At 37.1% G+C, this 26,939-nt stretch overlaps 1 protein-coding gene across 8 annotated transcripts in view; it reads left to right on the top strand.

The window, feature by feature from the left end:
- The window catches only part of LOC114478280 (neural cell adhesion molecule 2-like), a 277,638-nt gene that overhangs the window by 234,315 nt on the left and 16,384 nt on the right, over positions 1–26,939 (top strand). For all 8 annotated transcript variants that reach the window (XM_028471279.1, XM_028471297.1, XM_028471263.1 and 5 more), the window contains exons 9-15: positions 813–963; positions 2,456–2,643; positions 3,835–3,931; positions 7,005–7,178; positions 10,188–10,307; positions 11,543–11,664; positions 16,195–16,369. In XM_028471279.1, coding sequence (XP_028327080.1) covers positions 813–963; positions 2,456–2,643; positions 3,835–3,931; positions 7,005–7,178; positions 10,188–10,307; positions 11,543–11,664; positions 16,195–16,369 — 1,027 coding nt within the window. The remainder of the gene's footprint in view (positions 1–812; positions 964–2,455; positions 2,644–3,834; positions 3,932–7,004; positions 7,179–10,187; positions 10,308–11,542; positions 11,665–16,194; positions 16,370–26,939) is intronic.

Genomic DNA, 26,939 nt, shown 5'->3' with positions numbered 1-26,939 from the left:
TTATTGAAACACTGGTGACTCACCTTTCCTGTCTTTCTTCATTTGTTCAACTAAGTGAAACTCTAACTTTCTAATATAAATTGTTTGCTTTCTAATCCACTTAGTGGAATAACGGTGTGACAGTTCCCGGTTGTGTAAACACGAATTATGTTCTCGCTGAAACTCACAACTATAATAAATACCTTGCTGAAAAATTAACAGCTTTAATGAAACATTTCTGACAAAAGTACACATCTTTTTTATTTCTTCCTTTCTTGCACTTAAAAAAGCACTGGCTGCTATTTATGTTTTCCTTCCTGTCATACGCGGCGTTTGAGATTCTTAGTGGTGGGGGAGAATACAAATATATAGAGTGTCTCGAGATTCGAGCCAACCACAATGTGTGTAACATATACAAAAATGCATCGTTTAGTGTTGTAAATTCATGATAAAATAAGGCTGGCGGCTGCTTTTCTGCTTCCTTTTTGCTGCAGTAGCATAACATGACCGGCTGGGCGCAGTGTTGCTGCACCATTTACATTGTGAAGAAGAACCAACCTAAAGTCTCAGAAATTTGGGACCATTTCTCTGAAAACTTATACTTGTATTTTTTAAGAGAACAACAAATAAATGTATATTTTTTTGTACAGTCACTGTGTTTTATTGCACTTAAAATATGTGTGTATTATCTCCATTATATCAAGAATTGTATATTTTGGGGAAACTGTAATGAAAACTTTTGACCACTAGGGGAGGCAATGCTCCCCCTCCAAACTTGAAGCACCATGTTATCTGCTTTTGTCGAACCTCCTGTAATGTGTGTTTTCCTCCAGAGTCAAGACGGGCGGTTTGAAGTTCGAGGCCGTCACGGGAAGTCGGTTCTGACCATCAGTGGTGTGAAACTCTCCGACTTGGGACGATTTGACTGTGAGGCGCTCAGCAGGATTGGAGGTCATCAGAAGAGCATGTTCCTGGACATCGAGTGTAAGTCGTTAGCCCGCGTGCTATCCCGTGTGTAATAAATGTTCCCTGCTCTTTGAAACCAAATTACAACCCAGACTTAGTATTATTGTTGCTACTGAACAAAAACAATCCTGAACTCTTTCTACTTATGAGCTCATTAGTGTGAGGATCTCCTACATCACCTCTTGGTTTCTAACTGTGACAGCTTCCCTGCTTCCCAATGAACCCAGTCATTCCTCACTGTTGGTGGTTCTGGTTATCTGGAGCGGGTTTTTCTCCTGCTTAATGAGCTCTGAAGCAAACATCTCCATCTCCACCGGATCGGTTTAGTCATCAGAGCAGTTTTGGTGCTCGAGAATTAACTTCACAAAAGACACTTTTAGGGATGATTTGATTTCACGTTGAAACTCAGATGCCAGTTTTTCCCTGGCATCTTTTTTTTTACAATTAAAACTAAAATTACAATTATTATTTTCCCCTGAAAGTCAATCACAAACACGTTCTCAATGACTAAAGTTCACACTTAATCACAATTACTGAGCCTGAAATAAATAACATAACTTTCCTCTTGTGTTAGCTTCCTGTTAGCATCTCTAATAATAATGAATCAGTTTGATCCATGTCTTAAATCAACTGTAAATGACATTAAACAATATTATCTATAATCTAATGTGTTTCACTTCTATTGGTTACCTTGTTAGGCTTCCTAATCAGTGGAAATATTGGTATTAATATATTTGGTGTGGGCGCCAGTATATTCTTCGATTTCAATTTAGATTTTTAAATAGTAAAGTGATCCTCAAAAAAACATGGCAAGTAGTGGAAAAACTGCATATGAACGATATTTTGTTGTATGTGAACTACATACAGTATGTGTAAGAAATAGAACTGTAACATAGTTCCACTAGGTCGTGTTTAATTAAATTGTAAATGACATATGCAATAGCAATATATTTTTGTAATTTTTTGTAATTACAATTGACCCCAATCATTTCTCATGAGAATTTGACATTTATTTCCACCCCCATTAGTATAAACGCCTGGATCCACAACTTGTTCCTATTTCTGATTCTTTCTCCCACACAGAGAGACACAGGCTTGGGGTGCAGACGTAGCGAGGCTGTGCTAACTGTTGCCACTGAACCAATGAACTCATTAACTAAGTCACTGCAGGCTGTGTGTGTGTGTGGGGGGGGGGGGGGGGGGGGACGTGCCCTCTGCTGTGACAGAGATACAGGCATCAATCTCTTTAATAGAATCCTCCAAGTGAGCATAAAACGAGCATAATGCCTCCGTGACTAAGACTGACCACACTGAAATCTCTACCACAGCTCACTGCTGCAGTCATCCATTACCTCCCTCTGCATCTGCAGGAGCAACAAGCTTTTGTTTCCTTCCTTTCTCCTTCTTTTAAGGTCTTAGGGGTGATGACAGTATGGAGGTCCTTCACCCTTAGATCAGATAAGATGGTTCCACTTGGATTTATATGATAACATCACTGTATTTTCAACAGATATACCCAAATTCCTGACCAACTACACCATTTATTATTCCTGGGAGGAGAATCCTGTCAATATCAGCTGCTACGTGATGTCCAACCCCCCAGCCACCATGCTGTGGAGAAGAGAGCGCTTCACCATCTCCGCAGAAGGAACCTTTAACACACGGGTGCACAGTGCAGAGGGCAAGTCTGTGTTGGAGGTGAGTCCACGGCTACTGTTAGAGGTGAAAAAATAATGCATTAGTTCATATTTGCTGTGGTGGTCAATGACAAACACATGTCAAACAAAACTCATATGTGCCGCCCCATTCAAATCATAATCTCAAATAAAAACCAGTAACAACCATTTGCGCTTAATCTAGAAAAAACCCCCAATAAAGAACCTTTTCAATGTGTCAAATATACAGTTCTAAAGTACTAATGTTCCTTTCAAATATGTAATTATTTTAGTTCATTGTATTTTAATTGTATGTTTTTATTCATTCAAACATTTTACCCAGACTCCTTTATAGTAATCAATACATTAGAAAAATAGGTGGGGCAAGATATTGCAATAATAACCTGTGACAATCCCATAATCTCATACACACTGAAAAGTTATGGGTTGTATTCCTATTAAATGAAAAAGGTATAGAAGAGGATTAGGGCCACTAAAAACAAACAAGGTCCAATATTTATTATTATTATTATTATTATTATTATTATTATTATTATTATTATTATTATTATTATCTGAGGAAAAAAGTAAAAATTCTACTCATAATCTTTATGTATGTTTGTCCAGAGTTAAAATTGAATAAAAGCATAATTATGTTATTCCTAATTATTATTTATTTATTTTAGCTCATTTTCTTCATATTTATCTCTTTTTCTTCAATTTTAAGACATAAATTCATTCAGACGTCATGCTTTATGTAATTGTCAACAATGTTTTTATGAATAGAAAAATACATGTTGAATGTCTCTAAGTCTTTAGATTTATATACAAATATTATGTTTATATATACATGTTGTACAGAGAGGAAAGCTAAATACTACCAAGGAAGCCACGCCCATTCCAATAAACCTCAAATCGCGAGGCCCCGCCTACACCTCTAAAGCCAGCACTGACTGAAAAGTATTCCAGATATTATATTCAAATTTAGCATTTAACTTCTACACATGGACATATTGTTGACAATTACATATAGTATGTCTTTTTTTTAAATGTGAAAAGTGAGCTTAATATTAATCAGTTAGAAAATCATCACCAAATTTTTACATTCTACACACCATATTTTTGGCAGCCTGGGTTTTTACACAAAGAAATCCTTTCTGTTCTGAAACTCGCTGAATGTGTATATTGCTTTGTTCTATTATGATAAACTTTATTTTGTCTTTTTTCAACCCAGGTCACTCCCATGTCCGACAGAGACTTTGGCCGCTACAACTGCACGGCCAGGAACAACATTGGAGTGAGATACCAGGAGTTTATTTTGGCTCAAGCAGGTGAGTCTGCACATCTGACACTACCGTGTGGCCCTCGGACCCCGGGTAAATGCAAACATACTGTAGCTTTTCCAGGAGCCAAGGCTGCGTACCTTCCCTGTTTACATACTTCTTAACATTACACCTCACACTATAAGTGACAGTAGCCACGTTTACATGGGAGATTTAATTCCTCTTTAAAGCCGAATAAAAGTTAATTCCTCTTTAATCTGACCTTGTAAACACATAATTCCTTATGCTAATTTAGTTCTGAATTAAAGTTAATTTTGAATTAAGTGGCTGGTTTATTCCATTTTTAATTCCGATTTAGATAATTCCTCTTTCTGGTAAACACTTCATTTGGGTAATTTCGCTTTAAGTTAATTCGGATCGTTGCGGCGATGATGCGCGGGTGAAGACATAATCCAAGATGGCGGCGGCCCGGACTCCGCACGAACACACACACTTATTAAACACACACGGACCTCTGTAAACACGGTAAACAGAACAGGCTTCACCAGACAGCAGACATTAGGACCCGAAGGCGAAGTAAATGCATCGCCGTACTGCATTCACAGGCTGTAATATCACCAGTTTATCATTTTACCTGTTGTTAGAGCTTCTATCTTTACCAGGGAGATAATATTTATTCCTGGTGATTGTTTTCCAGACTTTTACTGGGCTTTTAACCAGTGTTTAGTTCCCGTCTCTCTTCCGTTCCGCGGTCCAAACTGAAACTGTGTTATTGTTGAGCTGCTGCTTCAAAACTACAATCAAAATAAAGGTGAAAACAGTTCTCATGTGTGGTGTTCTGTGTTATAACCCACAATAAAAGGTTTGTTGTGTGTTTCTACTGATAGACGTGATGCGTCACGTTCACCCACTGTCCAATCAGAGCATTCCCACCCCCCAGACCTAAAGCGGAATTATCTAAAGCTGAATAAACCAGTGTAAATGTAAACCTTGTTCGGGAATTACTATTTACATGTAAACACGAAGCAGAACACTTTAATTATGAATGAAAAAACATCATGTAACTGTAACTAAACTCCTATTAGCCTATATTCAGAGCGCTCAAACAGTGCTGGCTAATTTAGCGTAGCCCTCACTATTTACAGAAGTAACCCCTAATTCTTGCTAACACAGGCTAATACACAGTGGTGCAGTCCAATTATCTTTAGTGCACATTGACTTTCTGCGGCTGAGGTGAAAAGCAGTAAGCACAAAGCTGACTTTAAGTGTCACCGTGTAGAAAACACGCACACACACTTAAAGTGATGCAGTTTTTGTAGGAACACAGATAAAAGATGATGCAGGAAAACAAATTCTCCTAGACGCTAAACTATTCAATCAATGAGCAAGTCTGGGTGTTGAACAAAAGGTTTCAAAGTGGAAGAGTGCTCAAAAAGTAATGTTTCCTGCCAGGTAATGGGAAATCAGTGACGTACAAAGAGGCACTGTAAATGCTGTCCATGGAAAAGCTGCTAAAATATCCCTTCTTATTTTTTTACGAATGCCTCTTATGCATCCTCAGTTTTTGTTTTCACTTCCACAGCTTTCAGAAGAGAAGTAGTAGACACTCTCCTTGAACCTGATGTTGTCTGTGATAGATTACAAGGAAACAAAAAGCAGGTATATTGAAACACAGAGGGAGGGGAACCTTATAGTTTACATTTTGAAGTTTTGATCCCTAATCAGCTCAGTTAAAAGTTTGACGTTTTACGTTGAATACATATCTTTCATCTCTAACCCCATTAATAAGGGGAGACATCAGCTTTTTTCAGGCTATTACCAAATGTATTTTCTTATAAACAGTGTCAGAAATTCATGATTTGCATGTCACAATATACATCACGTAATATCAATAATTACACAAATTTCACCTTTACAAGTACAAATTTACCCATTTATTTCATTTTTTTTTAATTGCGAGAACAACTAAATGGTAACTAACTGCATTTCAAGCACAATTATCAAAAACAAGTGGTATGTTCACAAAACTGTCAAATTACATTTTTTTTTAAAAAGTTTAACTTTAGTCTCTACAACAGATTTCAGAAAACTTTTTAAAAAAGTAACCACATACATCAATAAAAGTGCCCAGTATGTTTTATGAAAATAAATGCATTGAGGAGTGAAGGTGAACGTTTACGTGCTATAAATATGTTAGCGCAATGAAATGTTTTGGGTTTTTTTCACTAAAAAACATGATTAAATATATGTTTGGACATTTTTTGGTTTGATACGATAATCGCTCAGTATATTTTTCTATATTATAAAAAAAAATTATATATTTATAACATTGCAATATATCGATATTTTCTTACACCCTTAGAAATGTATTAGTCTGTGCTCACTGATCTAACGTGGACAGACCGCAGATGATTTAATCGCTCTATTTCTATTGTCTGACTTCTGAAACCAATTTGAAACCAAAACATGAGTCTGTCGGGAAACATTTACAAGTCTCGTGTAGAAGCAAATTACCATAATGTGAGTTTGTGAAATTTGCATAAATATCAACCTTAAAAAAATGAACAAAGACAAAATCATCTTAAGCGATTTTCAATCTGAATAAGCCTGTTATTACTAAATTGTGTCAGAAATATCTTTGGGAGTCATTTCTATTAACTTTCAGCCTGTGAGCACATTCCTTTATACGTGGGCGTTGCCACTTTGGAGATTTCTGCCGATCAATATTTAGCATTTTAGCGCCTTAGTTATGAAGTTATTCCCAAGAAAACCGAGAACTATATGGTGGACAAATTTTGACATTGCGTTTACCAAGAAACTAGAAACCTGACTTTTAAAATGCTGTTGGCGTACAAATCCACACATGGATTCCAGCTGAACAAGGAAGACACCAACAACGGAGAACTCTATGCTACCATGGCAACCATTGGATGCCTTTAACCTCATAAAACCAGTTAGTTACGTGAATGGAGCACTTGTCATGTACATGTAGAGCTCCACTTGATTCCATTGCACATGCAGCTTCTACGTATCTTTTGTATTATTGAAGGTCACATATTATGTTTCAATCTCTTTGAAATGCTTAGTTACACTGGCTGATCGCATCATGTTGTGTTTTCAGATGTACCGTCCAATCCATACTCGGTCCGTTTGTCGGCCGTCTCCCAGCGCCTTGCAACAGTCACGTTCATGAAGCCGGACTCCCATGGGGGGGTTCCCATCAGCTACTACCTGGTCCAGTACAAAGAAGTGGGCTCACTGGACTGGAGGGATGCCAAGTCACACAGTGTCCAAAGTAAGTAAACGGCGTTTTATCCAATCTGCTATCTTTTCATTTTTCTATTGAGTTTAACCTTATAGAAAGCTCTCACATGTTGTTTTTTTTTCTCCGTTTAATGCAAAAAACCTTTAACCAAGTCACACTTACAGCCCATTTAATGGCTAATAGTTTGTGGGTTAACACATGTCATATTTTATGTAGGGTGAAAAGCAAGGTTTTGAATGGCAGGCATTATTCACAGGGTCTTTCAATAGACCACTCTAACATGTGGAGAGTGCAGTGGTTAAAAGCCTGTTTTTTTGTGCTAGACAACCAACGCACATGAGCAGGTGGGCTTTGTTAGTGAAAGCGAGCAAGCTTTGCTTAAACTCAACGAGGATTGAAATGCAGATCACCCAGATCACCCCTTCTTGTTCTTGAGTGTCCGAGTTAGACCCTCCATTCCAAGGTCTGAGTGCAGCAGAGCCAAACGCTACACTGAGGAACAAACAGCCAAAAAAACACATATATGGATGTGACCAGAAACCTGAAACCCAACAGGTGGAGTTTAAAGTTTTGCTTTAAGACAAAGAAGAGAAGCAACAAATGTTTATTAGGTGTAAAACTCCCATGCAACAACAGAGAAGCAAGAGAACAGGCAACTTCCACGATTCACAGGCAATAAACATTCCAACAGCAGAGCTTGTTGGGTTTGATTGTGAAAACGTTTGTTCAGGCAGCCTGATGAAGGCAATACTCGACTTTTAAGTGAAAAGGTATATTCCATAAAATGAATATCATATGGCGCAGTCAATACACCTCAGGGTGCTAAAGTTTGCTGAATTTTAAAACTAGAAATGTTTTAATAACTCAAACCAAACCATAACTCATTCAACCAAATGTTACTCGAGAAGTGAAATGTAGTGGGAAAACTTGATATTAAACATATTTTAATGATTTTTTACTACATATCTGTAAGCCATAGAACTCTTAACATGGTTCCCCAGTTTTGCGTTTTAATGAAATTGTTGTTATTCTGGAATTTCCATGCCAAGTACAATTACAGTCAATTATCTAAACTCAATTACTATTCAATTAAGATTACAACGGCAACAGATGTTTTCACTTGCATTTACAATTATAATGACACTATAATTTTAATTAATTATCAATTACTCTTACTGTTTTACTTGACCCCTTCCCTAATATCTACCATACCAACTCAGCAGAGAAACGTAGTGAGGGTGATTCCTAAACGGAAGCTTTCACCTTTACAGGAAGCAGAGAATGAAATAAATAATAAATTTGTTTGTTTATTCAAAATTAGCTCTGAAACGTTGAAATTACAAGTCTTCAAGTAGCGTCATGTAATCACTGAAGTCACTTCAGAAGCCCTCAGTGGAGGATCCTTCCACAATAAACTCTTGAATATAATGAGATGCCTGGACTTGTTTCATTCGAATGCTTTTACCCAAATTGAAATGTCTGCTTATAGCCTAGAATAAATCGAGCGCGCTTCCAAATTGCGGAATTTGTTTTTAGTTCCAGGACTAAAGAACTGCAAAAGCACCTATTACAATTCAAGTATTTAATTTGTGCAGACTGGAAGAGAATCATTCCATGGCTGACTCTCTGCTTTCTCTTCAGAATAGTGGATGTTATGGAAGTGGAATGGAGTTAACAATGCCATTTTTTGGTTTGTGTCCAATCTGAAAGAAAGTATGGATTGGACCCCTTACAGTTGTTTTTTTTTCAAGGAGTCTGTTTGAGACCCTGGATTTTTTTTTCCTGAAAGCTGCTTCTGCTGTTTGTCATATTTTTAGGATCCACAAGAAATGCACTGCAAATTGGACCATGACAGGCGCTTTTCAAACTGGCGTCTCTCTCTCTCTCTCTCTCTTTATTTTTTTTTTACAGAAAGCCTCATTTTAAATAGACTGAGGCAATGTGTAATGTGTGAGAAAACAAGATGCAATATTTGTCTGGATAACTTTTAAATGAGCTTTGGTTCAGAGAAGAAAGCAGCATGTGTGGCTACGTGTAATAAAAGGCAAGTGTTTCCACCTGAGACCATGAAGATCATCCCTTTCCCATTGTGATATGTCTGGACATAATTATTGACTTTTTCTTTGCTCATCCCAACAGATTGTGGTTTGTCAACTCACAAAAATGACTGAAAATGGTTAAATGTCTCTCTTAAAGGGGCACTGTTTAGAATTTTGACCAAATTTGCAACACTACAACAGTACGGCTGATACTGTATTCAATACACCTCGGAAAGAGGAATTTTTAGGCTATAAATTCCGATCTCCGTCTTTGAGGCGGACCAGAATTATGTTGCAATATCTCCAAAACCTAGCTTACCAGATTGTATTTACAACCAGAGCACCAGATCTCCTTTTGACCAGATATTGGATACTTCACGCTTTAAAGGTGCAGTGCGCAACTCTCAGATCCCTCTCTCCCCCTCCCTCCCCGCTGCTCTCTTGCCCTGCCTTCAAACTTTCCAAAGTCCCTCCCTCAGAGGAGCTAACATGCAAACGTTAGTCCGACAGCAACATCACAGTAATGTAACATGCTCTGTTAAAAGCAAATTACTGCAGTGCTTCTTTCTCTCTAAGTGCACACACCTCAGCAGCAGCAGCAACAACACAGTGTCACTTACAGCAGCCCATACAGAGGCTGATGCGCACACACAAACACATGCACTACAGAGTTCTAGTGTAACAATTTCAAATCAAACATCATTTAAATCAAGCAGAAAAGTCACTAATTCCATTTTATACTCCTCCAGAACATGCACTGTAAAAAAGACGGCGCTACAGCCCCGGGAAAGGGGCGGGGACTGTGAGCAACAGCTGTCAGACAGTCCATCAAACACAATCCTGGCTCTGATTGGTTCTTTTTCATACAAACTACTAGTTTGATGAAAAGCTGTCCAAACATAGTGACAGCTTTAGCAAATATGACAAAAAGTCACTTTTATAAGAGTTACAGACTGTACCATTAACATACTGATATATATATATATATTTTTTTTTGCAGCAACGGTGGTGCTGACTGGACTGGAGCCCAACACGACATACGAGGTTCGAATTGCGGCCGTCAACGGGAAAGGTCAGGGAGAATTCAGCCGCACAGAGAGCTTCCAAACGTTACCCATCCGTGAGTCCGTTTCCTGTTTTCCTCACCAAAACACATGTTGCTAGCACGTTGTCTAAGATCAGAAGTATAAAACCGTAGACTGGAATCTATATTATAGGTATTATTATGGACAATCATATCAATTGGAAATGTATATTATCTACTATTCACTGGTACTGCCATATCTCACATACTGCACAGAAGTAAACAAATTTACAATCAATAGTTAAACTTCAAAAGTGAGCAATAAGCTATATACGTAACGCCAGATATTTAGATCATACAAATTCATTGATCCATAAGTCAAAGTTACTCAAATTTGCAGATTTCGTTGTTTTTTTCAAACTCTTCAAGTTGTGTTTAAGGCCAAGAAAAAATTGAGAGGGAATGGGTTTACACACTAGAGCAGTTTGTCAATGGTGCCAAAGATATGACAAAATTAATTTATTAACGGCAGCAATGGCTGGAAAACAGGTTTATTTGTAACTGTAATGTAGGAAAAGGGGCGGGACTAATAAGTTTATACTTCCACCCACTTCCTTTCAAACACAAAAACGTGTGCAGTAAAATATGTAATTGTTTAAATTTTTTTCTGGAGGAAAGCCAACTGCATTAAATCTTTTGTTTATTGTAATATTGTAGTTTTTTGTATTATTATCAATATATTAACTTCAATACATGATGTCTCTAAAGCCTTGACTAAGAAGTTTTGTTTTTTGCCAACGTACCCCACCTAGAAATATTCAAATACCTTCTCGTCTTTGAAGGAATTTGAAAATATTTGGGTTGGGAATGGATTCTGTCAATTTTGTGTGCTGATGTAAAAACGCTGCATTAAACTTTCTCCCTGCAGGGCTTTCATGATAAGAATGTTATTTATTCTACCAATCTGGCACAGCAGAGCTGCAGTAAATCCAAGCCAGGCTTTTTCTTCCTTCAGTATTGTATTGTATGGCTTTGAGGACAAATTCTTTAAAAAAAAAAAAAAAAAAAAAGAGGCTAATTAGTAAAATACAGTGAATAATAATAAATCAGTGGACTTTATTTATAGCCTGGGAGTGGGAGTCACCCTGCTGGATAAATTCATATTCAGCTCACATTCCTATCTCATATCTCACATTGCCACCTGCTCCCCTCCCCTAAGCAAGCGCGCACATATCCTCTCACAGTATAAATAAAAAAAAAACAAAACCAAGCCCACGAAGACATATTGTTTTTGCACCTCGACTAACGCCTCCTCCCTCATCCTCCCCCAGGGGAGCCGAGTCCACCAGCGGTGCACGGGCAGAGAGGCATGGGCAAGGCCTACCGTCTGGGACTGATCAAGCAGGACGATGGAGGGATGCCTATCGTGGAGTACATTGTCAAATACAAGACTGTAAGTGGAAGCATATTATTAGAATTCAAAACTGAGCAAAACAATTAGAATAAAGGTAGCGTGAGCATGCAGATGCTATGTGCTATTAAAGTGGAGCTGCTCTAGTGCGTACTAGCGTTGCATCAGTAATCTGCAGCCCACATGTTTTCCACACACAAATCCTTTTCTTAAAGATAAATCTGCACGTTTCACCTTATTTTGTAAAATCCTAAGAGGAAAATTGTGTTTTAGAGATGAGGTTAAGTTTAAAACAGAGAGAATCACAGTATGGTAAAAAATAAAGCAGGTGAATATCCTTTAAAACATGGGTCACCAACTCGATGTCCGTGGGCACCAGGTAGCCCACATGCGCCATGTGAGGGGCCCTCAGGAGCTCTATTCCCCAATGAGCTCCATCTGAAATCTGATTTTTCTTTTCATGATTTAAACTCACAAAGATATAAACATATGTCAGATGTAGAATAGTATTTAATAGAGTTAAATACTGCTGCACCTGATAAAGTTTTAGCGTTAAATTACCATCTTTAAATGTTTATTTTCACTAAAACATTGTGACCAATGTTTTAAAGTGCTGCAGATTTGGTGTATGGGTTGTGGTAGAGCTGCACAATTAATCAAATTTTAATCGTGATCACGATTTAGTTTGCCACGATTAAATTAACCTGATTTAAAATACGGGCTCTGCATTCTATAATAGTGCATTTATTCAGTTAGCCTTTGGTACATTTTAAATTATTAGGTTAATTAAAAAAAATATTTTTTTCATTGTAATTGTATTTTAAAGCTTAATTTTGCACTGTGAACTGTACGCCTATTGTTTGTTTAAAAGTAGTGCGTTAAAAACACATATTTTTCCCTAATATTATAAATAATTGTGATTATAAACATGATTGCAATATTCATCAAAATAATCGTGATGAGCCTTTTGGTCATAATCGTGCAGCCCTAGTTTGTGGTGTGTCATATATAATATGATATATACAAAATATTGTTTTTTTAAATGCAAGGTTGATTTTCGTAAAATATGACATATTTGTTAAAGTTTACAAATGGTACATGTTGTGCGATCTGTTAAAAGTTGATATTTTTCTATGAATTGTAATGAAAATAAAAGAATTGCATAAATTAGGAGAAATAAAGTGTTTCATTAATGAAACTTAAACATGTGCTAACTTTTTAAGTTAATGCTAGCCTTACTTATTATTTTACCCGTTAATTAAAGTGAAACCGTGAACAGTTAGTATTCGGACTATACAGCACCTACGGAGTAGCTCACAGTTTCAGAAATCATTAAAAAAATAAATTAAAAAAAAACATTCCAATGCTTTCAAAGGTGATAAATGAGTTTTTTACTTATGCAGAGGACGAACTAGTCTTTACCTTTAATTGATTCCTTTTTTTCAAATAGGAAGCAAACTGTTTCTTCTAATATTCATTTGAATTAGCATTTAGTTGAGTCCATTCAGGCTTCACATGTGTTGAAGTTAAAGAAATTCTCTTACGCATTGTGATTAGCTTTTTGTGCAACACAAAGGAAACAGAACAAACTTGATGATTTGCTTGACAACATCAGTAGGTTCTTTGTTGTGAAGAGGTTCACTTACTTTCCAAGCAGGCGGCCTCATTCAGCAGTTACAAACCTTCTAGATTATAGATTGTCTTTGAGTTGAACACAGTTTCTGCACAGCATGTGACACGAGATCTGTTTTTCCCTCCTGGTGGCACAAACACGTCTGACGACCTTAATATGCGGCTGGCTAGCGAGATGAGCGGGTGCGTTGGTGGCTTAGTGAATAATGCCGTGCTATTGTGTTCTGGCAGGAAGTTGAAAAGACATCACTCGAGTAGAAACTTTTCTGCACTGAATGAATAAATGTGGGGGGGATCCAAGCAGGCGTCTGTTTCAATGAGATGACAACAATTGGAAATGAAACTGTGCTGTTTAAGACGAGTGTTAGTAGGTTGCTGTGAGGCTGAGAACGTTCACTGATACCTTAAAATGTTTTGCCCAACACATTTTCAAGGATCTTCAAGTTTTATCTTCAAGAAATCAGTTTGAGATTATTTGATGTTTGACATTATCTTAATCCTCTTCATTCATTCTGTGGAATAAGGCCGTGGATGTTTGTAACATGGAGCGCTATCCTGCTGGAAGTAGCACATCACAAGATGACTACATAGGTCACAATGTGCCAAAATATTAGGACCACAAAAAAACAATAATTACTTTTTGTTAAACCGGGTGCCACGTGCAGCCCTTGGTTTATTTTTGAGCGCCGCATAAAGTAAATGCACAAAATTACATAAAAATACTCAAAATGACTCCAAAAATATACAAAATGACAGAAAAATACAAAAAAGGTCAACAATACACAAAAGGACAACTACACAAAATGTGCTCCAAAAGCCGAAAACAACAACAGAGATGCATAAAATGACTCTAAAAATACTCAAAATGATATAAAAATACACCAAACGGACTCCAAAAACCCAAATCATCAACAAAAATGCACATAATTACAAAAAATGCACAAAAGTACAAGAAAAATGCACAAGAGGTCAACAAACATACACCAAAGGACAATGTAAATACACAAAATGAACCCCAAAAACCCAAAACAGCAACAAAAATGCACAGTGATATAAAAAATCAATGCATTGCATTGAATTAAATTGTGTCCTTTTGCTCCTGTTTTCAGTTTAGTAGGACCAAAATGTGCATTTAGGCTCTGTCAGCATGCTGTGTTGTGTAGGACCTCTGACTTCCCCTGACTACTAATTTCCATTTTGTGTTTTTTTCATCAACCTTCCCTAATTAGATTATTAGGTTTTAAACTTCCTGAAATTGGGCCAAACATGCTTAAGAGGGTTAACTGAGTTATTTCTATGGAACGTCGGCCTGAAATCTCCCCAAATTTGCTGCACTTGCGCCAGATTTTGTTTGTTTGTGTGCAATATTGATAAACATGTAGGTGAAGGTTTAGTTTGTGTTATGATACTATTTTCATTTCAGGAAGGGAGAAGTTGGGCATTCTGCAAAGATTTGCATCGTGAACTTTCGCCAGAGAACTGACATTTGCGCCTCTTTACCCACCCATTTATGGGGAAAGTAGATGCATGAGATTTTCCAAAAATATGCATGTGGGGAGTCTAGGGATTGGAATCGAAAACTGGTTCTTTCTGAGAACCGTTTCCCAGTAATCCAATTCCAAGGAATCGTTTGTTTGCCTGTCAATTCCGCTTATCGGTTCCTCTTACGTCGCAAATACTTAACGATAAACTCCTCCAGGTTCTGTATATTGTGTTTATGTTAGCACCAAGTGAAGCTCCTCCCACCATACAGTTGTTTACTATCCACCTCCTCCTCCTCCTCCTCCTCCGTGCTGTGTTTGTAGCGTCTCTGTTGCTACGCGAGTCACTTCCGGGCTCTGTACACTCGCGCTAAAGTTGCTTCTTGCACGGCCTTTTCTTCCGAAAACAACAAACTTCCACAAGAACACACTCCTCGTCACCAGTTTATGTCCTCATAACAAGTAATCAGACACTGGAGACGGACTGGTACTGACTTGTTTTGGTTATAGTTTGCTCTTTCACACGTTCACACGCACACAGCTGATGATGTCACATGTAACAACGGGGATGGCGTCTCTGAAGGTCCATTTATAGAAATGTAAACAAAAGCTAAACTAAAGCTTTACAGTTGAATACATAATAAGTGCAGCTGTATTTTTGGTTTATATGTTCTTTTTACAGAATAATTATTGGTTTTATGTCTGAATTAGTTTTGAATCAAGTTGTTCAAGTTCAAAAGGAGCACTGTAAATATTCTCAAATGTTTGTAGCCAAAATGTCTCATATGTTGTAATAATAATAATAATAATAATTAATCAATTTTACATAGCGCTTTTACATTATTATCCAGTGAAAACAATCTATACCTGGTGGATTAAAAGAGAGCTGATATTCCTGCAGGAAATTAAAGATGCAACGATAATATAATAAAGAATTAAAGCAAAGAAATCCATTTGTATTATGTAATTCCCACACTCAATGAGAATCGATAAGGAATCGAATCAATAAGCAGTATCGATAATAGAATCGGAATCGCTAAATTCTTTTCACTTCCCATCCCAAGGGGGGTATAGTTTTTGCCATATTGCAATTTCCTCTTGATTTTGTTTAAATAAATAAAACAAAAACCATCTTACCTTTTCAGCTCTTATCCTTAGTGTGAAATTAATCTCAGAACAAAAAACAAGAGGAAGAAAGAATGATGTAAGGAAGGTTTGGGCCAAAAAACAACAATAAAATAAATCCTCTCAAAAAAACTTTTTTTTTTAAACTTCTGCAAGCAAGTGTATGCGCAAAGAGACTCACAATTACCTCAGTAGCTCAGCCTATTGTTGCTCCCAGAGTCCCTAGATAATATCCACAAAGCAGAGAAGCACTGATACACTTAGACAATGAAAGGCAGTTTGCACTGAGAAAAAAAATAACAGGATAGCTGTGTTTGGTTTTTTGCTCCTTCAGGACAAGGAGGAGCAGTGGATGACCAAGCTGGTTCCAGGGGCCAATGACTTTGCCATGCTGCAGCCGCTGCAGTGGAACACAAGATACGAAGTGGAGATTACGGCACGCAACGTCAAGGGCCTGTCAGAGCCAACCTTCTATCAGTTCTTCATGCCGCAGAAGCCCGACATTACAGGTGAAAGCATGACATTTGCTCCCCCCTCCACCCTATTTATTATCCCCTTCAGCTGCTGCTGGCTGGACAGAACCAGTGGCCTTTGAAAAGTTTCCAACGTGCTGTGTTAATAGAGCCATTATTTTCAAGTCAGGAATGCGCAGGCATAACAAAAGCTAGAGAGAAAGCTGTTGTGGCCATTTTCAAAGCGCAGCAGGAACTGTTGCTGCTGCTCTGTCCAGACAAACAAGGCTGTAGAAATGGTCTGAATGGATTCCTCTGGATGACCAATGGAGGGCTTTTATATTTCATTAAAGAGGCTTTGTTTTGATTCTTTGCTTCACAGTTGAGACCTGAACAATGTCTTGCTTTTTTTCTCTAAGCGCTTATCTGAAGTACCAATGGGCAATATTATCTGCTCACTGATGTTAGTGGTCGATATAAGCTATGAACTCTAATGGTTGACATCAGAATCGGTATTGGATTTTTTATTTGTTTAGTATACAGCAGAAAGTGATAAAACAAAAAAGTGTACTTCTTTTTAACAATTTTGATGTTTATTTGTGGCATCACATGAAAAGTGGCCTTTTCCTGTATATTATGTAACTTAATGAGGTTGTTGGGGAAGGAATCTGCCTATATATCGGTATCCGTAAATACTGAAAATCGTAATTTTAGGGTTTCACAGCGTCGACATATATATCGGCAAAAAAAGCTAATATTGAACATCCCTAATCTATAATCTGAAACAATAGCTGCATTTCCATTACCCTTGGGAATGCGTGAAATTGAAATAGTCCAATAAAAACTGGTAATGGAAACACCCAGTATTTCGAAAACACTCAACTATCTCTAAAAAGTTCTTACGCTTTCTTGAGGAGGTATTTCAGACGTTTCGATATTGAAATGTGTCGCAAAATCACAATGGAAACACTTTTCTGCAAATACACGTCACAGGACATGACGTACCTGGTCACATGACCACTTCTCTCGGAGTAAACATGGCTCGGTACTTGTAGATAGAAGAGGAGACCGAGACATTTCTTAGTGTTATACTTAAAAAATGATTTCTGCCACATTAGACGTGAAACAACAAAGGAATACAGTGTTAGTTGGAGGTTTGGAGCGTTCCTTTTCCGTGGCGAAGTCTCGTGGGATGAGATTCCACAGGAAACAACCTTCAATGGTAACACGTTCAAAGCACAATTACACTTTGTCGACATTTAGAAATATTGTTTTTATTTTATATGTGTATATACTGTATATATAAATATGTAATGGAAACCCCGCTTATGACGACATGAGTGAACAACCCAAAGACCAGTACATTTACAGAGAAGATGAATAAACACCAGAGTAGGAGTGCTTCAGGGACGCCTACGATTCATCAGATGTTTGTCGTTTGTCATTACGGCGCCGACTAAACGGCCTGCAGGTGCTTTTCAAACAGAAAGGCAGACAGAGAAACAGCAGGAATGCAGGACGGCTCACTTTGTTCTTATTCCTGAACAGAATGAGAGGAAGTAAGAGCTCGTCTTCTCCAGCTGAGCTGTGAGAGGATCATTGAGGGCTTCAGATCAGCTGAATCTTGTACCAATTGAGTTGCATGCGTATAATAAAGAAGCACCAATCTTATTATCCACACAAATGTAGGATGCTTCATTCAAGAAACAGGAAATGACTTCTTTGCCTGTCAGGGACCTAAAAATATCTTCCAAAAGTATTCCTTTCTCTTACTTTGTGTTGTGCATTTACAGTGCAGTAAGTCGCCCCCACCTTCAGCTTCTCTCGCCCCTTCCTGCTTACAGTCTTTGAAGTAAAAAGGCTTTGATTGCGACTTTGCGCATGTTAGTTTTCTATTTAATGCCATTTCTCAAATTCTTTTCAAAGCTTTCTTTCTTTCTTTCTTTCTCTTTCACTTTGTTCACACCTCATTGCGTTGCCGTGTTTCATCTGTTCTTCTTAAATATGCAGGCTTTCACCGAGAAGGTCAACTTTAGGATCTTGCTCGCACGTATACTGTATGTATGTGATTCCTAATCAGCTGCTACTGTTTATATTTTTCTGCGTTCAGGAGCAACACTTTTCATTCAGACGATGTGCAGACTTTCATGCTTGTGTCTCCTTGCTTCATTGCCATGGTAACCACCATTGTCTTTCTATTGGACACCTTGGAAGTTATAATGTGTTCTCTGTGGATTGCATATTTCATTGCAGTATTTTTAGCTCCTGCTTTCATAGACTGGATTGAAATAAGTAGACGATAATGAGTTCAAGTTGAATTAAGTTTTCTGAAATAGAGCAAATGATGGCCTTCAGATTTTGGTTCCAACTGTCTTTCAGAGGTTTATTTATTTTGATTGAATCCAATATTAGTCTAACCAACTTTTTGTCTTCACTGAATTAACATCTGTCACCACCGATCACATTCCTGAATTAATATATAGATCAGACATGGTACCGGCACATACAGCTCTCGGTGTAATTCTTTATGGCCCCCAAAAAAATGCACAAAATGACCCCAAAACACACAGAATAACAATGAAAACACATAAAATATTAGAAAAACACACAAAAAATGTTTTCAAATGCCCGAAAAGACCCCAAAAAACACAGACATTCACAGAAAACCACACAAGATAACAAACAAAAGCACTTAGAGCGGACTGATCCAGAATGAATATATTGATGTTCATTCCCTCTAAAATGTAATGCATTCTTCCATGGCGTAATGTCTATCTTTGGTAAAAATCTGTTAAATACCTCTGACGTAATTCTGTTAACAAATTGACTCAAAACGAAAACACACAAAATGACTCCAAAAACAAACAAAATGTCAACAAAAATGCACATAGTGACCACAAAATGACAGGAAAACACACAAATTGGGCCGAAAAATTTAATTATTCAAAAATACAAAATAAAACCTCACAAAAAACAGCAATCAAAATAGACAAAAGTATACAAATTTACTCAAAAAAAAAACACAAAAATCCCCAGAAACACAAAAAATGATCAAAAAAGGAACATAATTATCTACTTAGGCACACAAATTCACACAAGACCACACAGAATGACACAAATTTAAACTGGAAACATTGCCTACAAAAAATGCATAAAGGAACCCCAAAAACACATGGACCAAGAACACACAAAATTCCAAAAAAAAAATGCACAAAAACACAGAAATTGGCAGAACAGCACTCAAAATGACAAAAATGCAACGAAAATATGGAAAATGACTACAAAGACACACAAATAAGAAGAAAACCACCCGAAGTTTGACTAAAAATGCACAGAATGACCAAAAAAAAAAAAAATATCATCAAATGAAATCCCTGAAATCACCATGTGAGCCGTCTTCAAAGTGTTTCCTTTCTCTGAATGGGTTTCACCCCGTAGCGGCTTTGTTCGGACTAATCATCTGAAGCACTACTGGAGCTGTAGAACTGCTGCTGCAGAATCAAAAGAGCATCTGCTGCCGAGGGGATGGAACTGCTAGTCTACTGTTCTCCCATTGAAGCCCATGGTGTGTGGTGAAGATGGCACAACAGAGAGCTAAAACCTTTGTTAGGAAACAGTCAACAATGTCTATAGTGTTTACGTTTCTTTTTAGTCATTTATCAAACATTGATAATCCCACTGAGACGTGAATCATAAATCAGATGTAGAGAAGGAACAAGCAGCAGTGACTCATCGTTGACCATGAGTTGGAAACAGCAGCAGAGAAAACAGGATGGAGGCTTGTTTATCTTCCATCCATTCATTGTTTTAATCAATTATTGATGCCTTTGACCCAGAACAGATGACAGAATCCTTGAAGGAACAATTATTCTCGCATTGCATCCACCGAGACGTTTTTCTTTGAACTCGTGCCGCCTGCGTTTGAATGTGTGCCATTTTATTTTGTTTTTTTTTTCTCATTGAAATTTGAGCTTCACAGATCAAAGTCGGCACTTTTAAAATGTTGTGACTTCAGGTAGCTGCAAGTGCACTAAAGTGTCTTTGAAGAAGTGGTTTGCGGTTTATTTGTAAGGATGCTTTACATTTTGAATGGTAAAAGTAACTATTCTTAGTTGTTTTTAGTCTTTTTGAGTGCACAGATAATATCCTTCTGTTTTTCCTTGGGTATCTCTAATCACGTTTCTCATGAGTGAGTTCTCACTGCCTTCTAATGATGATTGTGTTTATCTTCACTACCTTTGCAATCGATGGCCATCCATTCGGCCATCTTTAATTGAGTGGCAGTCGATCACAGCTTGGGCCTAATGACGTTGTTTTGATCAAACTTGTGTATGAATGGCTGCAGGTGTCGTACATTTGGCTGGATATCTAGCTCGGGCTTGGGCTGCAAATGGCCTAATACATCAACAAGCAATCACGTGCAGTCAGTAAGTGTTATTAGAGCGAGGAAATAGGTATTAATGACTGCTGTGGATGTTGAGAAGGAAAGTTTTGAAGTGTTATCACCGGACAACTCAGAGAAAAACACAAACAGAGTTAGCTCTGCCATGTAGCAACACGGCTAAAAACTACTGAAACTTAACCGCGTGATTAGAAAATGGCAACTTCAACATTGGAAATGGAGAATAAACAGAGTTAAACACAAATAATGTAGTTAGATATTGATTGATTATTAATCATAGGAAAACATCATCAAATATAAGAAATCTGGTCTTATTATCTTTTTAAAAAAAGAAAGTTCCATTCTAGCGTTTAACATGCAAAGATCTAAAAAGTGTTTTCTCAGAAGTCCTTCTGTTTTCCACTCTCAGAATCGAGAAGCGAACCAAAGCTCCTCTTATAAAAGCCACTGTTGGTTTGCATTTTGTCTTGTTTGGGATTAAAAACACAATAAATCACAAACTTGGATTTGAATTCCGAGTAGAGAAACAGACTTTATGGGATGTGAAAAAGAGCGGCTTTATGCTCAACCACGGCTTTAGGGTGAGGTACGCCCTCAATCCACAGCAGACATCCCAGTAATACACACAGGGCCACGGGATATAAAACACTAAATCTAATGAACTTTATTTATTCAATGCATTGGTTTAAATCTGAGCAAAGCTCGTGAGTTATGCTCCAATCTAGAAAAGTTAATAGATGTTGTCAGTTTTCTTTATATTACATATCATAAAGCCTGAGGTCGTGTCCAGAATGTGCAGAACAACACAGTGAGAGACTAACAGTTTAAAGCAGAGAAAATAAACTTTATTTACGTGGGCCGGACATACATTTTAATAACTGTGTTGCACTGTTGTGTTGTAGGGCAGCTCGTCCACCTGCCATGTCCGCGCAGCCATACATATCACCCAGCCAAGCATCAGTGAAGAGGTGTTTGGGTGGGAGAGGTTTTGTGCGTCTCTGCTTGTGTATTGGTTGAGGTTACATGGGACGGGGTCAATTAGCATATGTGCGAAACATTTAAGTTCAACATTTAGATTTAGAATTAACATTTAACATTTAGATTTAACAGTTAACATTTAGATTTAATATTTAACATTTAGATATAAGATTAAGCATTTAGAAATGATAAATAACATTTAGATTTAGATTTAAACATTTAGATTTAACATTTAACGTTTAGACTTAGATTTAACATTTAGATATAACGTACCATTTAGATTTAGAGTTAAATATTTAGATTTAATGCTTTTTTTTACCTCTACATATGTGGTTAAATGTTGCGTTAAATGTAGGAAAATGTGCTGAGAGAAGTGAGATAAGTAATGAAAATGTCTTAGCTACAACTTTTATACTAGATTTTTACACTTGGCACCCCATAAACCAAGAACAGACTCTTAAGACTGATGCGCAGAAGCAGGTGTAACTTTTTTTAACCTGCTTTTTTTGTACAGTAGTAGTGGTGATGTGTTTTTTGTTTTCTGTGTGTTTTTTATTTTTATTTTTTATTCATTATTTTTTTTTTTTTTTTGTTGTTGTTTTCATTTTGTGTATTTTTTTTGTTTTTTGTGTTATTTATTTATTTATTTTCATTTTTTATGTGTTTAGAGTTATTTTGTGAATTGTCATTTGTGTTTTTAGTTATTTTCTTTTTTTTTTTGTTTTCACTCTGTATGTTTTTGAAGTCACTGTGTAGTTATGTTGTCATTTTGTGTGTTTTTGTAGTCATTGTGCTTGTTTATTGGAGTCATTTTGTGTATCGTTTCTCATGTGTGTGTTTTTGTAGCCATTGTGCACATTTTTGGAGTCATACTGTGTATTTTCTGAACTCAGTGTATTTTTTTGTGCCATTTGTTGTGTTGTTGTCCTTTTGTGTGCTTTTTGTTGTAATGTTGTATATTATTAGAAGAGGGCTGTTTGGCATGCAGGCTAATATTGTTTGGAGGAAAAACAAACAAAACAAATATATTTTAATGAAAAAAACTGAATGTAATTATGTATTATCGTGAGTATTGTCTCTTCCTAGCATTGTCGGCAGCAAAACATGTACATCAGGTTAGAAAAAAATTATTAATATTTCAATATCCTGTAATGCTTTAAGGTATAAATATAATCATAACTATTTGAGGCACAAACCAAATTTTAAATAAACACAGAAAGTTTGTGCATTTGACAAACTAATGAAGTGTATTATTGACAGTGATTAATTGCTTGCTTGTGTGTTTGTAGCTGACACAAACAAACCATCCCATCTCTGTAATGGTACACAGGCTTCTCTCAGTAAATTAGATTCATCCTGAGCTGCACCTCGGGGACGCTGCAGCGATACGTACCAATCTCACTAACACCCAAATGCTGACACTAATAGCTCAGATATTGATACTGATGACGCCGCCTGTCATTCATGAAGGATTTCTAATTCACTGAATTTTACAGTTACTCAGACTCTGCTCCTTGGTGAAACCTGCGATTAATTCAATTTGTAAGTGGATAAAAAAAGCTTGTAAAACTGCAACAAGTAAGCAAAGCTTGCAACACATCATTCCAACCTCAAACTGTCATCCTGGTGCTAAACACCTGACTGCAATGTTCTCTATTGGATCATGAACCTCTGGAACAGCCTTGACGAAGAGACACAACAGTCAGATAATCTGAAACAATTTAAGGACAAAACGAGGAGTACATTTTTACACACATACAGATCTCAAGTCAACTCTTCATTGAACGAACTTTACGTTTGGAGAGTTGGAGGAACGTAAACAACGACTGGAAAAGAAAGCCCGAGGAAATACGGAAGAAAAAGACTGTGAGGAGGAGTAACAACAGGAACAATGACTGCAGACGAGAACACATCACAAAAAAAAAAAAAAAAGGGACAAAAAAAAAAGAAAAAAGGGAAGAAACGAGGTTGGATGTAAAATTATCTGTGTTCAAATTAGGGGACGGATCTGGATAAGCATAATGCTTTTTTCCGTCACCCTTTCCGGCATGAAAAAGGACAAAAAAAAGGACAAAAAAAAAAAAAAAAAAAAAAAAAGATGTGATTTTGCTCTGAATGTCAAATGAATATCTGTGAATGCGACCATGTCGGAAATGAACTGAATAAATAAAAAAAAAATAAAAAAAGCGTGTCTTTCAAACCCTTTTTACTGTAGGTTACAGGGATGTAACGATTAATCGTAAGGCAGTTAAAAATCGATTCACAATTATCACGGTTCACATCGATGCTCTGAAAATTGAATTGCAGTACTTTTTTTAAACAGCAGAGGGCGCTATATATTTATCCTTCTCGTCCAGAAGTGTAGGCGGCGGGCGGAATCTGCTACTACTCTTTTTCCGCCGTGCGTTATGTTTAATCTGATTGGTTGGCTATGATGTGATGCATTTGATTTTTGTCTGGTATTATCATTTTTTTTTATGTAGTGTCACAATGTCTGTTGATCATTTTAAAACAAAAATGATCATAATTTACTCAGTAGAAATGTAAAATAATGACATTCCTTCTTTTAAAATGCACTTAAAAGAAGCTGCTGCTGTATCTCTGGGTGAACTCAGGTAAACTTTAAAAAGGTGAGAGTTTGTAACCGTAGCCAATTGCAGTGAGAAAATATTGATCCAGGCTGCATGTTTCAGATCCCACAGCCCCGGCTGGAGAAAAAAAAAAAAGCAAAGTGTATTAATTAGTGCTTCCACTGGCTGCCAGTCTGCACTGTCTGCTGCTCTAAGTCAGAAACAAAGGCACAGAAATGTGAATCGACGCAGCGACAGCTTCCACTCTGGTGCACGAGTGTTTGGGGAATTGACCCATTTCCCTCCTGTCTTGGCTCAGTTCTCCAGCACTCTGGATTAGAGGCGCAGTGCTGAGCCCTATTTTGGGGGTGTTTACAGCAGCAATGCAGCATCTTAGTCACTAGACACTAAACAACCTAAAGAAACAGTGACAAGATTCAGTCACAGGTTAAAGCTTATATGTACAATATTTTTAGAGGTATTCTAACCTCAGGTAGAATCAGCCTGACTTGCACTTCTTTACATTACACACACACACACACACATTATTATTATTATTATTATTATTATTATTATTATTATTTAATTGAATATATTAATAATATTAAACTGTTTTTATAAACCCTGAAGTATCCTTGGCACACACTCATTTTATGTAATCTCAGTAGTCCCAAACCCCCAGGATGCAAAGAATTATTAGTTATATATTTAGTTTTTTTTAAAAAAAATGTATGTTACCGTAATAAGTCATACATTTACGACGTTCCTGTATGTATCCTATTAAATTAACTACGTGAAAACAAGATGAAGGATTTCATTTGAACACAATGTTGATATGAGAAGCCAGATTAGAGCCACCAGAGCTGCAGGATGACACATTTTAACGTCTTATATCAATGTCTTGCGTTGGTTATCCTAAAGCAGAGTCTTAATAATTTCAGAAAGAACAGTCACGGTAGATTTTAAATAAAAAAATTGAGGGTTTTTAGTTTTAAAATGAAGGATTTTGGTTTGAAGTGTGAATAAATTCTTTTAGGATTGTCAGATTAGATTGTCACGGTTACATAAATACTAATTAAAAAGGGATCTGAGGGTTTATTTGAATTAGATAGGCTCTGTTTAATGAGGTGGGAGTTTTAATCTGATTAAGGATGTAACAGCAGCCAACAACAAACAAACACCTGGCTGACCTTTTGTATTAGCTGTTGGCTAGGTGCAGGTAGCTAGCAGTAAAGGTAATAATGGGATTCATGGTCTTTTTAACCACGACAAAACATGGAGCCTACGGCGCAGAATCCCTTGCATCAGCTGACGCGCATCACACAAATTAACCAAGCTTTGTAGGAATGACACAATATGAACAAAAAACAGCGTTCCATTGGTGGAGGAAAGCAGCGTACTGGAATAAATTGTGTCCTAAGCTGCCGTCATGGAACAGGCAAAGCTTTAATCCTGTCACTCACTTTAAGTTTGGTTACCACACAATACGCTTTCAGATTCTTATTCATTTTTATTCAAACCACCATCACAAACAAGTGAGGAGATAACATGAGTAGATCTATAACACCATCTGCAATACCATCCATGTGTTAAGCATTATCTGGGTCTGTAGGTTGAAGGCACATCTTTAATTACTCCTGTTAATAGAATTATTACTTTAGATCAGAGATGGGCAACGTCGAGCAGAGTGGGGCCACAAAAATGGGATTGTCTGTTGCGAGGGCCACATTATTAGCATTAGCATTTAGATTAAAGACCAACGTGAGCATTAACGCAGGAAAGAACAAAGACTTTTGTCTTTATAGTCCTTTTGTGTGGGTTTTTAGAAATTGATTTTGTCCATTTTCTTGTCAATAAGGCACATTTTTGTTGCATTTTTGTGTGTTTATCGAGTGTGTTTTTATTATATTTTTGTCATTTGGTGCAATTTCATTGGCATTTTGTGAGTCTTTAAAGTCCTTTAGAAATCGTGTTTTTTTGGAGTCATTTTGTGTTTAAATGGTTGTTTAGTCTCTGTTGTTGTTTTGTGTTCTTTTGTCAACGCTTTGTGCATTTTGCTGTAGTCGTTTGTGTTTCTGGAGTTTTGTGTGTTATGTTGGGCTTCATATAACTTCCAACTACATGAACTACAACTTTGTTTTGGGGGCCGCACAAAATTAGACAGAGGGCCGCATGTGGCCCCTGAGCCGCCAGTTGCCTATGACTGCTTTAGATTATTTGCGTTGTTTTGCCTTTGCTATAATGCAGGAGTGTCAAACTCATTTTAGTTCAGGGGCCAAATACAGAGCAGTTGGATCACAGTGGGGGCCACAGGCTTTAGGCGGGAAAACAATATCAACATTAATGTTCCCAAGTTTGCACTTCCGGCTATAAATTAGACTTCAAATATGAGCGGCATCAACAATATCTAAGCAATAAGTGACAGATAGTTCAGTGTCCTTTGATTTATTAATTTTTTCACCAATTCTTATTTAGTTGTGGAATAATTTGAGAAAAATTGCAGGATTTTGGAAAAATTAAGAGTTCTTTCAACTGAATTGTTTGGTAATTTACACAATGATTCTTTTTCACTTTCTCCTGTGGGCTGAATCGGATGCTCTGAAGGGCCATATTTGGCCCCCGGGCCTTGAGTTTGACACGTGCTATAATGCCTTCACTTTTGGAGCTGTTGTAAAGA

Source organism: Gouania willdenowi, chromosome 2, assembly GCF_900634775.1.
Source record: "Gouania willdenowi chromosome 2, fGouWil2.1, whole genome shotgun sequence".
In the NCBI taxonomy this organism is placed as follows: domain Eukaryota; kingdom Metazoa; phylum Chordata; class Actinopteri; order Blenniiformes; family Gobiesocidae; genus Gouania; species Gouania willdenowi.
Note: the sequence above shows the minus strand (reverse complement) of the source record. Positions and strands in the feature narration are given on the sequence as shown.